Raw genomic sequence first — 15354 nt, 5'->3', positions numbered from 1 at the left:
TTTCATTTTTCTTCTCTGTGTTTTTACAGGGAATTTTAGTTACATTAAAAAAAAAAAATCTTTCCTTAGGTTTATAATCCGTTTGTGTCATTCAGATAGGTAAGGCGTCTGTTAGCAGAATGGGGAAGGAAGCAGTTTTCAGCTATTCCCCCTTTCATCAACCTCTCTCTAAATTTACTCCAGATCGTCTTCCCAATCCTTCAGAGCAGATTTAGGGAGGCATGGCGGATTGCAGAGAGAGAGGAAGTAGCTGAAAACTGCTTCCTTCCCCATTCTGCTAACAGAAGTTTTACTGTTAGCTGAATTAAACTTTTTTCCACTGGGTTTTTGCTCCTCTTCTCATAAGATAACAAAACCTAATTAGCAAATTGCAATAGTCATTTTTTGGTAATGCAAGCAAAATCTGGACATATGAAGTGTTTTCTGTTCCTAACTCTGCTTTGTGCCAATGTAATTCATCGTTCTCCTTTCATCTTTAAGTGCTGGTGAACAGAGGCATAGATTAGAGGCAACGGATTCAAGTGGGTGAACTGTCAGATCCACTCAGTTTAGTTACCAGCATTCTTGAAAAAACTACCTGTGCACATGAATGAAATTGGCAAGTCTTGTCTAGAACCAGTACCCTGATGTGGTGATAGACTGCCACTTGTCTATTGGATGGGTTTGAAGGATGGCCACTAGAGCACATGCAAATAAATGTGTGAATCATTGGTGGTAAATCACATTAGCTTGATTTAGTTTGATTTTATGTTGTATGCCTCCCACGGATCACTATGTGAGGGGTGGGTTTATAAATCGGGAACTAAATAATAAAATGCAGGATTGTCTGAATGAAGAATAGAGTTGTATGTTGTACATAATTTTTATGGCTTGATGAAAAGAGGAAGTGTGAAATTATTTTTTCTTTGTTGGAGTTATGGATTTTTTATGTTCAATTTTTATTATATTTTGTTTTTCATATATGTAATCTATTCTGGGGTCTACAAATCTCATAAATGAATGGATGGGTGTACAAGCAGAGCAATTTCAGAGGTTTTCCAGGACCCTTTCCAAAAATGTTCAGCTTTCACTTAAAAATTAGAACAAAGCTTCTAACTCGTTTTGTTATGGGAAAGTGTCCATGAAGTATTCCAAATCCTACTTACCATGTGTTGGAGAATGGCTAATGTGACTCTGACCTGGGAGAGTTCCATAGCTCCAGGTGAATTAGATTTTATTGTTTCTTGATTTGTCTGACTATTGCTGATTTTAATTTTACAGGTATTTCGGAAGAAAGCAGTAGAACTAGGAGAGAAACTGCTTCCAGCATTTAACACGCCAACAGGAATTCCTTGGGCATTGTTAAATATCAAAAGGTAAAAACAAGGAATAGCTTCTGTTTGCCCTTTATTTATTGGGATCAGGCGACAATTTTCTGTACAGTGGTGCCTCGCAAGACGAAATTAATTCGTTCCGCGAGTTGCTTCATCTTGTGATTTTTTCGTCTTGCGGAGCGCGGATTCCCCGGGTATTAACGGCTTTAAGAAAAAGGAAGCAAATCCGCAAGACGTTTTCGTCTTGCGAAGCAAGCCCATAGGGAAATTCGTCTTGCGAAGCAACTCAAGAAACGAAAAACCCTTTCGTCTTGCACGTTTTTCGTCTAGCGAGGCATTCGTCTTGCGGGGCACCACTGTATTATCTTACCTTTTAGGCTCCTGGCTTGTGTGAATACATAACACGAGATGACACATAATTGCTCTCTCATTTTCCTCATTTGTTGCAATTTGCAGACATTCTGCAAACTGAAACAACTTTTGTGGTCTAGTTGAATAGAAGTCCAGTCTTCTCAAAGTCTACTCTGAATATTTGTAAGGAGGTAGTGAAGCCACAGTATTCTAGGTTTAAAGTTAATATGCCTGAATTTCACATTGAGACTTTCTAAAATTGGTGTAACTTAATTATTTCAATTCCTTTCTTAATTTACTTCAACTGGCAAATGGTAAATTAATTAACTAACTAGTGTATGTTTTTTTATGCACACCCATGCTCTTATATTGGTCATCTTTTTATTCTATCATACAATAGCAAATTGTACAAATTGTGCATGAGAGTCAGCTTGATGCAAGGACAGTGCAAATATTTACTCTTCTTTTTATTGCAATTTTTAAATCAATATATACTAATTGCACCCTCCTTCTCAAAGTGTGTGACATGGCGAAAATAGACAGACTTGAGGGAACTCAAGGCTTGCTGAAGTACCAGATTTATTTTTATTTATTTTTTTTTTATAAAAAAAACCTTCAGAAGAGAACACAAACCACTCAATGAGGAGTGAGCATGCTCAGAGGGCACAGAATGGTGACTGACTGAGGGGTGGAGGGTAGAATTCAAAACAGGAAGGAGAATTGAATGGCTTATGCTGAAAAGGAAATCACTGGCAGGAATACTGAATGGGAACACACTACACACTGTGACTTTGTCAGGGATCACACTTATATTCAGTCTGTTTTCAGGTTTCTTTGCTACTTGGAAGGGTTGTACAAACTGTTGACAGTAGAAGTCAGTAGGGCTGTGTTACTGACCTGTCTTCCCAATGCCAACAGCTATGTTGAATGAATTGCCTTTTAATCTATTTGACTTCCCTGCGGCTTTGGAGTGGTTCTGGTACTGAATCTCCTTATTATACAAGATGCTGTTGTAGGGGGACTTAGATCTAACAGATTTCTTTTTCAGAGATAATTTATTATCATCACACAGCTCATAGAATAACAGACTCATATTCATGGTTCTCTGATTTAGTGTTCAGCTTGCTTTTGCTTTAAGGAACTGCTTTAAGGCTGGCTCTCACTGTTACATATTATCTTACAGCTTTCTTATATTTTATTCCCCCCTGCTATGTGTGAAACCCCAGGAAAAATGATTAATCAAACCCTTAGCACATAAAGCAATGGGAAACCTGTATTGTTTGCCTTTATTAATCAGTGCTACATAAGTGTATTCTGAAAGATGATAAAAAGTATGTTTGAGATTTACAGGAGCTGGAATGTACTTCCTAAGGAGGAACTAAGCTATAAACTCAATACCTAAAGAAGTATGTACGTACTTAAAATGCACTGGGATCTGAATTTTTCAATAATTGAATTGCCTTCATGTACCTGCTTCTTGAATGGAATGACTATTGTGCTAATCTAGGAAAACACTGACTAATCATATTTAAAAGCAGAATTTTTTTGTCTGACATGTTTATTCATTCATATATAAACAGATGCACTACACACAAGACAATAAGCCAAAGATGACTATAAAGATCTAAATCAGCCATCTGTACATCTGAGGTGGTTCACGCCACAGTAAGAGACCAAACAGCTTACGGCTTTTTACTGAAGGGATGTGTTGCAGCAAGTGTATGAGAAAGATGGGGAAAGGATATGCTTTGCTCCTCCTATCTTTCTCAAACCCATGCACATTTCCTCAGGGGTGCAGCATGGGTTGCCGGTGCCCTGGGGGGGGCAAGTATTGTGCCCCCTAGTGGACTGGCCAGCAGTCAGTCCCTTCACCGGCCAGCATCCAATCAAGGGAATCTCTCCTTGCAAACTAGCCCCAACCTGAGAGCAGAGATAAGGCAGAGGAACGTGAAGCCAGGAGCTTCACTGTCTAACCTCGTCCTCCTGTCCCTGCAGCGAGGTGCTCTGGGCAACGCACATGGCTCTGGCAGTGCTTTCTTCATCCCTCCCTCTTGGCCATCCCAGGGGCGGAGCATGCACAAGTGTCCCTTTGCCAGCCATGAGGAAAAGGAGGTGCTGCCCCAGCCCTGAAGGCCCGGCCTGTGCACGGTTTGCCTCCCCACAGCTCTGGCCTTGATGAGGGAGCTGGTGGTGGTGGTGCCTGATTGCACCCCCTCATAAATTTGTACCCAGGGCTACACCCTTCCTTTCCCCCGCCCCCCACTGCACTACTGCATTTCCTCATTCATGCATGGGACAAAGATTGGGTGTTCTCATTTACTGAGTTCAGTGGAACTTACTTGAGGTAAATGTGCATTTAATTGCAACCTAAATGTATATGTAGGGCAAGAAATAACTTATAGTTTCTGTTGATTCCTGCAGATTTGCCTACAACTGCAGGTGAAATATTCAAATAAAGCCATGTTGGAGAAACTCCTTAACTATTCTTTTCCATTCAGTTGTTTCACCAAAGTAGCTAATTGTTTATGAAATGTATGTAAATACAGTATTATTTATTTTTTTAAATGCATATTTCTACTACTGGCTGAAATTACCCATGCCTGCCCCACATTTGACGTGCTTCATATACCTTGGCTCCAACTGGTTATCTGAAACTCTTCAGCAGCACTATTCCTGTAATTTGTTACAAAAAATCCCTGAATTTAAGCCCACATACTTTGAAAGCATAAATACCTGAAGAATTTTAATGAATGCCCCTCTGGCAGGAAGAAAGTGAAGATCTTTGTTTCTGTCCCTCTGGTATTTTCATCTCTTTGACAGTTGAGTTTGCTATCTTTATTTCAACCTATGCATAAAAAATAGTTATTAGTTTCTTGAACTTATCTCATGGTGATGAAAGTAAAATAAATCCCAGACATGAAGTGCTGCACATTTTTCTTCAGGTTTCCAAGTAGACACTGAGCGGTGTTGATGTATCTCCATTTTGTTGAGAGAGAATAATAAATCATAAGCAGCTACGAAAATATACATAGCTAAAAGTTCAGCCCATGCATATTTTACCTAGCTGTCCCACTGCATTCAGTGGGTCATAGTCTTAGGAAACATGCACAGGATTGCAGACTAAATCTCTTGCTACTGGTTCTTCTACTGTAATTTATATTTATTTAGATAAGATTTTTAAAAACACTTATACACATAATTTAAGATAGTTTACAACAAATAGATCAGATTCACATTAAAGCCCCAGTAAAGGCAAAATGCATTCAAGAACAGCTGAAAAGAAACAGGAAGCAGAGATAAAACTGTCTCTTCAGATAGTCGATCAGCAAAAGCCAGCTGAAAGAAAAGCATCTTCACAAACCCATGGAAAACAAGAGGATGAACAACCTAGGCTTCAGCAGACATGTTGCACAATGTGGGGGCTGCCCACTGAGAAGGCCTTGCTATCTTCACAGTAAAATAAGTCTCCCTGATGGATGGGAGTCTTTCCCATAGCTTAGCAACACACAGGCGAAGGCATTCCATCAGATATCTTAACCCATTTGGGGTTTTAAAAACCATCTCTGATATTTTGACTTGTACATGAAAATAAATATGTAACCAGTGCAGTTGTCACAGGATAGGTGTAGCCTGATCCAGGGGTGAGCTCCCACAAACATTCTTGCTGCTCCATTCTGGACTGGTTGAAGCTTCTTGCAGTCTGCAAAGGTACCCCCATGTAGAGTCCATTGCCATAGCCAGGTCTGATTTACTTTCATGCAAGGATGTACTTGATAATATAAGCATACTGAGAATATTTGTTTTGTTGCAAAATAGTGTCTTGGCCAGGATCATTTTTAAATCAAGTTTTGCCCAAGGCCTCAAAAACTGAATTCCATTTTGTTCAGCTGACTCTTGAAAGAGGTTGCCTTATTGCTTTCATCAGAAATTTCAAAGTAAACACATCGTGTATTGAACTTGTGGACCTAGAAATCCTTGGTGCTTTCTATTTTGGAAGTTCTTATTGTTAACCACAATGTAAAATAAGTAACAGAAGATTCACACAGAAAGCTTTTTAATGTAATATTTGGTTTCTATTTCACTGGAAGGTCAATGCTTTGTTTAACAGCCCATGCTTTGTATCAGGTATAGCATAAAGTATAATATCCTAGTTTAAAGTTTTGAAAAGAGACTCCATTTTTATACAACTTTCTATTTTGAAAGTAAACTACATGGATTTTTTGCCATAATGGTTTCACACACCTTTGAAGAAAAGAAATACAGGTTTCGCACCAGTTGTAGTCACGTCAAGAGTTCACTCATGTGGATAACTGATTCATGACCATAACTAGCCTGAGATGACAGACTAGTAAGTTCCATGCAAGAGCTGGAAGAGACTACCAAGGATGGATGCTGGTTCAGTTTTCATCACATAAAGCTGGCCAAGTGTGACAAGGAGTCAATGTCCATTGGGCATAAGCACCTTTGAACTAATTTGGGCTTATTTCATAGGATTGAGGCTGTTAGACAAGTTCACTCAAGGAAGCATGTGACAGTAATGTATGGTACTCTGGAGGAAAGAGAAGATCTGCTTGGGAAGGGCTTGTATCTCTAAGCCTCCTCCTTCATGGTCTGTGTATAACGAGCTTATTGCTAAATTGGGCATCCTCTCAACTTGCAATAGTACCAAAGCAGTGCAGATAGGTTAAATGTGCTAATGTTGAAAAGGAACTGAATAATACATTTTATTTTGGCTCCATCCTATAGTTACAAATAGCTAATTTAGGTGAACAGCGCTCTTTGGAGGGTATTCAGGTTCACATAAAAATGATTTGGTAATGCAGCTCTTCTAAGTATTGTGAACTAGGCATACTCCAAAGGAAGTGCTGCTCTGACTGCTTAACAGCATTAACAGGAAATAAAAGCAAAGTACATGTGAACATTGAAGAGATGCAAATGTGATTAAATAAGAGGCTGCGTATTAGAGGCTTTTTATTGCATTTAGCATTTAGTATTCAGGGCTTTTATGTTTCTTGTCAAGCTACTACGTAGTTTATGATGTTGTAACTTTTATTTCTCAATCTCACATCACTTTTTTTTCCTTTTTAGTGGCATTGGTCGCAACTGGCCCTGGGCTTCAGGAGGAAGCAGTATTTTGGCGGAATTTGGAACTCTGCATTTGGAATTTATGCATCTAAGCCACTTATCTGGAAATCCAGTGTTTGCTGAAAAGGTCAGTTAAGAGTTTTTACCAGTAGTTGCATCACACTTTTGGAAGTGTGACAATTGCCAGTTGTCAGGAATATCTCCATTTTTGTTCTTTGGATCCTCTGAACTTATTTTCTGAGTACAAATGATTTGGTTTCCAGCACTTCTTTCAAATGTTTTATGATAGTAGGATGGTAGAAGTGTACACATTTTAAGTATCTTAGGTTGACCTTGTACTGCAAACAAGGGAGAGAAAGTGTGTGTGGATTTTCTCTGCATTAGGTTTTTTTGTATCCAGCTTATTAGTAGTTTCACAGGTAGTAATCATCCCTAAATCATGTTGTGCTTGCCTGCTATGGCACAACAGTCTGTTTTAGGTGCTGATTCAAAAGAAATGTTTTCCAACTAACTTGAGTGTGGGATTAAAAACATAGGGCTTATTAGTATATTTCACCCCATCAGAGGAAGCCCTGTGTAGCTGCTTTTGCAGTAAGGCCTCCCCTTGTGTGCACCCATGAAATTGGCTCTGAAGTGGTTGGGTGATCCCCTAGAGTAGCACATGGGGGGATGGACACCCTTCCGCCTGGCAAGCTGATATAGTTGCTCAGATGAAACATTTGTAATAGCCCAACATGAAACACAACCCATAATTGCCCCCAATACATTCTGTATTACAAATATATTCTTCATTTGTATATAACGATAAGCAGTTAACAAATTAGCCTGTTCGTCCAGCCCAGGCTCTTCCACTTCTCTGCTCTCTTAGTAGATCAGGGAAACAAACCACACAGGGCTGCTTTGTCCAAAGCAGCACTCTTGGTTTGCCTCTCTCTCTCTCTCTCCCTCCCCCCCCCCCCTCTCCAAACCACGATCTGCAACTAAGAACAAACCTTGGCTTCGGGTTTAGAGAGTGAAACAAACAGCTGGTTTGGATATAATGCTAAGCCAACCAGTTTGTGGTTTGTTTCCTTGCTCAGCTCAAGGAGCAGCAAAACAGGATTGCTAGGACAGCAAGAAGCTTCTGCACAGGTTATTTGCATTTTTTAACTATAGTTACTGAATACCCAAGTTCAAATGCAGCCATAGTTTCTCAAACATATATTGAGGAGTTACGGAACCAGATTACTTTTCAGCTAATGTTCAACACTAATCTAGCAGGAAGTCATTAATTAGCTACACGAAATAGCTCTGGACGATGTCCATCCCAGTGTGGGCTGTGTGAGAGAGTGGGACAGGGGGAGAGTCCAAGCCAGTATAAAATGATGGCTTGAATCCTAACAACTCATCTGCAAATGGAAGAGTTGCTTCTGTTTATATAGGCAACTGGAATCCTGCAGAAGGTCTGGTTGGAGTATGGGCGGGGCAGCATTTTTGTCAATCTCCTCTTCCCATTTTGTTGCTTCTCATGATTTTCAAGCAGATTTTCAAGGGGCTGCAGTGGGAAGGAAAGATTGGCAAAAAGCATTTCCTCTCTCCTCCTTCCTTTTCACTGTGGAATGTGTCCCAAAAGCAAAACTCTGCTCATGAGACTGTTAGTAGAAGTTTAGTTAGAATATAATCCAGTACTCTTGAAAGAGTTGCTTCCCTTAAGTTTGAATAGTCATACATTTCTTTTCTTTTTGCAAAGAATAAATTCTTTATGTAAAATACACCAAAAAGTGTGCATGTGAAACACCATGTTTGTTTTTGTTATTTGACATAGGTTATGAACATAAGAAAAGTTTTAAAACGATTGGATAAGCCAGAAGGTCTTTATCCTAATTACCTAAATCCAAGTAGTGGTCAATGGGGTCAACGTAAGTATACCATTTTCACTGGTGGCATGCACACATTTCAGTTATTTTGTTTAAAGACAAAACATTTAAAAGACTTCTTAAAAAGCTACTTGAACTATACTGTCAGTGTGGCTTTTGTTTGTCCCTTCATTACTTGTGTTTGTTTATAACATGTACACTAAATATACTCTGAACCAAAATAGTTATGATAGTTTTGTTTTCATGAAATAGAAATGCATTTTCATAATTTAGATGTGGTTATAGCAAAATTGTCCTGTTCATGCAAGCACAATGAGTCTCCCCTCCCTCTCCCTCTCTGGATGGATTTGGGACACTCAGAAAAGAATGGTGGGTTGCATGGGGGAGAAGAGGGAGGGGAAATTATCTTGTGCAGGTGGGACTCGTTTTGTGAATGGGACATTTCTTTTGGACACAGTTCAATACAAATGCAGCAGTCATCTTGAGAGCACATGTATCTATTTTACTTGTTAATTATAAATATTTAACAAAAGATTTACTGATACAAAATTTCAAAATTCATAAGGTGTTATCGCAGACACATTTATTTGATTTGTTGCTCTGGTTGTAAATCTGGATCAGGCTTTGTCTGATTTTACAAATTTCCAAAATCACATTGACTGGCATTGCAGAATAAAAGCTACAATAACTTGCTTTTTTGACATAGAAACATGTAAACTTTGGGGCATGGTAACCTCTCTAGAGGGGAGTAACTGCCTAGTTGCAGAAAGAGAGCTGCAGGTCTTTTTGTGCTGTACACCTTTAAAATTTGCTTTTCAAAAAAAGGAATTAAAAAAATTAGACAGTCATGTCATTTCTCATGCTCCTGTGTTTGCTGATAAATTATGATAATATTGCATTCAGTAGGCTGTGGCCACAAGGTTTGGCTGGATGGCAAATACAGTGGTACCTTGGTTCTCAAACTTAATCCGTTCCAGCAGCAGTCCGTTACAAAACCAAAGCGTTACAAAACAAAGGTGCGCTTTCCCATAGAAAGTAATGCAAAACGGATTAATCTGTTCCAGACTTTTAAAAACAACCCCTAAAACAGCAATTTAACATGAATTTTACTATCTATCGAGACCATTGATCTATAAAATGAAAGCAATAATCAATGTACTGTACTATAAAATAAATAAGACAGTATTGTAGATGATAAAAATTAAAATTATTATTTTTTCATACCTGCACTGATGATAGTCATTGTTGGATGGGGGGCTTTTATCCATTTCCGCAGTCACACAATCAATCAGTAGCTGAACTGGGTTCCACACAGTCACAAAAACAAGTTAACCGAAAAAGCCTCAGAAACAAAAACACAAATTTAATCCATTCTGGAAGTCCATTTGACTTCTGAAATGTTTGAAAACCAAGACACAGCTTCTGATTGGTACAGGTGTCCCGGAAACAATAGCTGACAGCCGCATCAGATGTTCGGCTTCTGAAAAACATTGGAAAACAGGAACACTTGCTTCCAGATTTTCAGCATTTGAGAACCAAGGTAGCACTGTAGAGATAAAAAGGTAAAACACCTCTAGGCTACAAAACACAAGCTAGATCCTTCTTGTAGTTTGTGGTTGGCAATAGATAATCAAAATGCAATATTCTTAGCAATGAGACGATAATAAAATAAAAAATAAAACGGCAAACATTTCAAAACAAACAAACGAGGGAACTGGGATTGTGTGACAAACGAGAGAAAACAAACACAAGCTGAAGAAATGCAACCAAACCCATCAAACACTTTATAAGAGACAGGACTTCCAAAAGTGTTTCTCATTTTAAGACTTCTCATACACACCAGGAGCCTTCTAGGTAGCCCTGCAGCGTGCATGAAGCAAAGTCCAGCTCATCCCTGTAAGCATGTGATTAGCAAATGTTTGGTAGGAGGAGATCATGCTACCCTTCCTCCAGATCCCCTTCTCTCCACACTAGAATTCTTATATAGTATTGTAATTAATAATTGAAACATTGGCCTGGCTTTCTGTGAGACTGTTTGGAGCTACAGATTGGCGTAAATCTGTACAAATATTTTTGGGACAAGCCCATTTGCTCTGTAGTGATTTGTTGCTGCTTCTACACACTCTAGGCAGGACACAAATCAACCTGATTTAGTTTGGACTTTGGGCTTTGGTTGAATCTGGTGCACACCCTACCTTTTACTAAATACCACCAAAATGTTGACACTGGGCCTTAGAGAATATTGAGTCTGAAACAATAGCCACTGTGAGGCAAAATATTTTCTACTACAATTAGACCAGCAGTACTATAGTTCCGAATGTCAGAACTATTTTATTGCTATTGTTCCTGTACATTTATTTAGCCTTTGTTACTTCAGTTGCAAATTGAAAGTGATTTTCAGCGTCATGGGTCAATTAGATTTGTCTCTAGCAATAATGGATATAATAGCAGGACTTATTATTGATGAGACTCTGCTTGTGCTATTTAGTCTGCAAATGTCAAGAGTTTCTGAGGTAATTCATTTAGGAAACTGCAAAGGTCATTTAAATGCTGCTATTCAGAGATCAACCTTCCATCACAGAGAGTGCACTCATTCTTCTGAGAAAAGCTTCTTTCTTCTTTGTATTGTGGACACTCGTGTAATTAATGAGGTATTTCTTTACTTTAAAAAAAGTGTTCTGTTTTGTTAGTTCTTCGTAATTCTATCTTGCCATCACAGAACATTTCTTTGGAAATGGAGAGCAAAGGTAACATTTCAGAAAACTAAATACCAGGTCACAGGCTGATAGTTAAAGATGCACACTGTAAAGGTGAAACCTTTAATAGGAAAAAGTAGCCCATATTACTTGTTTGGTTTTAAGCCTTAAAGAGTAAACAAGCATGTCTGTCCTTTCAATTTTGAAGGCATAATTTGGAAAGGAAGAACTTCATGAAGTTAAATAGACTTCTTTTCAGGATATTTGGTATAGGTGTGAAAGGGAAAGCTGCCCCTCCATCCCTCCCAGAATAGACATACTCCTCAATTTTCCAGATTTCATTTAATGTAAATAAATTTCTGGTCCATACGGGGCACATTGCTCCAGCAGTATTCTGCTCATTAGCTATGTGAAACACTTACTTTATTCTTCCTTTCACTGTTTTGCTGTGATTGAAGTCATAGCAATGACTGACATTTAGGAAATCTGCCATTATGGTCAATGACCAGAATTTTTTTGCAAATATATAAAATATCAAGGAAAACAAAATAAAGAGCCCTAACAATAAAATCACTAGTACAGTGGTACCTTGGGTTAAGAACTTAATTCGTTCTGGAAACTGGAAACTGTTCTTAACCTGAAGCACCACTTTAGCTAATGGGGCCTCCCGCTACCACCGCGCTGCTGCTGCACGATTTCTGTTCTCATCCTGAAGCAAAGTTCTTAGCAAAGGTACTATTTCTGGGTTAGCGGAGTCTGTAACCCGAGGTACCACTGTAACTGTATCATACTATAAAAGCACCAGACACGGAAAACAAAATGATGTTTGCTACAATTAGTCCCTGGTGACTAATTTACATGCAGCAGCACAGTATTTAGCCACCTTAGAAGAGGTAGATGCACTATGATCTGGAAAAAGAAAGAAAGCATAAAATGTATCTCATCATCCTAGAAATATTCATTTAAAAGGTTCAATAAAACTCTTAAGTGTAGCATTGCCTCCTATTTAACCTAAAGGAGAATCAACTTGCAAAATCAAACAACATGACTTAAAATCAAACCTAAAGAGTCAACTTAAAATTAGACTGGTTCACCTTTTTAAACCCAGATGACGGTATGCATTGCATTTGAACCATGTGTCAGTCCCACTTATAGAATAGAAAGAATAGAATGAGTTCATCAAATCAGGTTGAATGGGAGGACTTTTTAACTTTATGTTAGGGGTAGAGTTCAGCTAAATATGCCAAATGCTTGACATTCTTTCATGCTCGCAGAGCACTATATTTTGAAGTAATACAATACAGAGTGATTGGATTTATATATAATCAGCTTATCAAAAAGTGTTGTTTGTAGAGCACTTTTATTCTGAATAATGGCTTGCAGCCCAATCCTTTGCATATCTACTTGGAAGTCAGCCTCACTTTGTTCAATGGCAATTACACCTAGATAAGTGTGCGCAGGGTTACAAATTAAAATAATTTCTTGGGTTTCCGGCTTTACTGTGCAAAGAGTTATTTTGCAGTTCATCTTTAAAATTAGGTGGGGAGTGTACAGACACTTAAATTGAAGGTGAAAATAGTTTAGAGTGCTTTTCTGTTTGTTTCTTTTCAGATCATGTGTCAATTGGAGGGCTTGGAGATAGCTTTTATGAATATTTGCTGAAGGCATGGCTAATGTCAGACAAGACAGATGAAGAAGGCATGCAGATGTATTATGATGCTGTTCAGGTAAATGAAATATATAAATCTACTTAAGATTTTCTAATATGAAACACCTTCTAAAGAAAGGGGCTTTGCAGCATATGTTAAGTGTCTGGATTGTTTAAATGTTTTCAACAATAAATTTTGATTGAATATGTATTCCTTTAAACAAAACTTTTAAGTATATTCATCTACTTTACATGAATGTCATTGTTCCTAATTTATGAATAGACCGTGATTTCCTCCTACATCTGTCTTCACATCGTACTGATTATGTACCTGTGTCTGGTGGTCAGATTCCCAGTTTCCCTCTAGTTGTAAGATTAGCCAAAGCCTATTTATCTGTGAAAAGAGGTACAGTACTAACAAAGCATATAATTTACTCCATGCTTGGCAGTAGAAAAAATTTGTAAATGTAATGGGTTTGACCCATAGACAGACTCTGCTCGCATGCCAATGATTTCCCAAACTCCTCCCCTCAGAAGCTGCTCCCAGGATCAAGGGTCCTTTCAGAATGGCGTGTGATAGGGCATGAGGAAGCAGGACTGCTCACACAAAACATCTCTTGAACCAGACCTACATGGTTATTAAACGTGTGTCAATTCTGTTTCAAAACATCATGACAGCACATTTTTCAATAGCTTTTATGTTGACAACATTAGTTGACGGAATGTGTGTAGTGGCCTTGCAGGATCCCCCCCCCCCAATGGCTACAAGGAACAGCAATAACTAAATATTGAAAATCTGTTATTTCTGAATGAAGCCCTCACTGGCTGTTGTGACTAAAATGTATCTTTGTGACTGTTCAAAGATGGTGGGTTTTTAAAAGCAGTCCTGTATTAAATGTAGCCCTTTCCCTCAGGTAAAGGGAAGCATAATAAGTTGGGTTTCCATCTTTTTAAAAAGTTTAATCAGATATGTCAACTAAGCCTATGCTATACAGAGGCCACTGCATATGTGAAACACTAGTAACATACTGTGTGTGCCGAAATCTGCCCTTGCCATGACAGCTGCTCATTCTTCATGAAATACTATACCAACCTATGGAAGTCGCTTATGGGGAGGGGGACTGCTGCCGGGCAGACTAAGAAGCCCCTAAATCTTTTCACATTAGAGTTCAAGAATGCTAGAGTAGATACTATCTGGATCTGGCAAGTTGTTTATTTTAAATATGTCAGTAAGGCCTAGAATTTTGTCCTTTGTCACTATTTGCCTCGGTTCTTCACGTCGCTCCCTGAAAATGTCACTTCAGGCAGTAAAGACAGACACAACAAATGTACCGGTATTCAGCTCCTTTGTACACTCCTTTTCCTCCCCTGCTTTCTATTGATGCAGCCACCTGCCTAGCTGGTTTCCTGCTTCTGATGTATTTAAAGACTATTTTATTGTTTGTCTTAATGTTTTTAGCAACATGCTTCCTTTTTACAACCATTACCGTCTGCTAGCATTTTTGTACAAATTTGTTTTTCATATTGTTCTAATTTGGGCAACGTTTCTAGTTTCTGAGGGAAGCCTTCCTGTCTCAAAAGAACTTCCTTGATTCTTCTTGTTAACTATGACAACATCCTCTGGTACCCTTTCTGATCTGCAGTATGCCTTCCAGCTGAGCGTCTATTTCTAATACAGAAATATCTTTGCATTTTTCTAGTCTATCGAAACCCATCTGCTCCGAAAATCTAGCACTGGTTTGATGTACATTGCTGAGTGGAAGGGTGGGCTGCTTGAACACAAAATGGGCCACCTCACTTGCTTTGCTGGAGGGATGTTCGTTCTGGGTGCAGATGGAGCACCTGCTGATAAAACTGGACGTCACATTGAACTTGGTGCTGAAATTGCCCGCACATGTCATGAGTCTTATGATCGCACAAGTAAGCATTAAACTTTGTGGAGCAGCTCTTTTCCAGAGAGGGTTTTTTCCCAAAAAACATGCCCATTTCTATATTGATGGTTAGTGCTGTGCATTTTGCTTTCCCCCACCCCAACATAGTTAATACATTTTACTTTTTCTGCATTGAATTTGTATTACTTGTCATCACAGAATCGCAGACTTGTAGAGTCATCTATTATTTTTACGTCCCTTGACGAGGGTCATCTATTATTTTTACGTCCCTTCACCGCCAGATCCCAGAGCAGATTGATGTGCAGCGTAAATTAATAATGCAGAGTCTTCTTCAGTAAAAGAATAAAAGCTTTACCGAGCTAAAACTTGTTTGCAAATAAACAACATAGTGAACAGATGATTTAAACTAGCTTCAGAGCATACACAAAGTACAGGCTTCACTTCTGAGTTAGGCTCCATACACACAGACAGACACACTGACTGACTGACTGACTGACTGACTGACTGACTGAC

General features: G+C 38.8%; 1 protein-coding gene across 1 annotated transcript in view; it reads left to right on the top strand.

Annotated features, from left to right (window-relative positions):
* MAN1A1 (mannosidase alpha class 1A member 1) overlaps positions 1-15354 on the top strand; it is a 55147-nt gene that overhangs the window by 28334 nt on the left and 11459 nt on the right. The window contains exons 5-9 of the mRNA XM_081856190.1: positions 1261-1355; positions 6753-6876; positions 8554-8647; positions 12913-13028; positions 14650-14869. Coding sequence (XP_081712316.1) covers positions 1261-1355; positions 6753-6876; positions 8554-8647; positions 12913-13028; positions 14650-14869 — 649 coding nt within the window. The remainder of the gene's footprint in view (positions 1-1260; positions 1356-6752; positions 6877-8553; positions 8648-12912; positions 13029-14649; positions 14870-15354) is intronic.

The sequence above is a fragment of the Podarcis erhardii genome (assembly GCF_964252035.2).
Source record: "Podarcis erhardii genome assembly, chromosome: 3".
In the NCBI taxonomy this organism is placed as follows: Eukaryota; Metazoa; Chordata; class Lepidosauria; order Squamata; family Lacertidae; genus Podarcis; species Podarcis erhardii.
The sequence above is the reverse complement of the archived record's forward strand: the minus strand, read 5'-3'. Positions and strand labels throughout refer to the sequence as shown.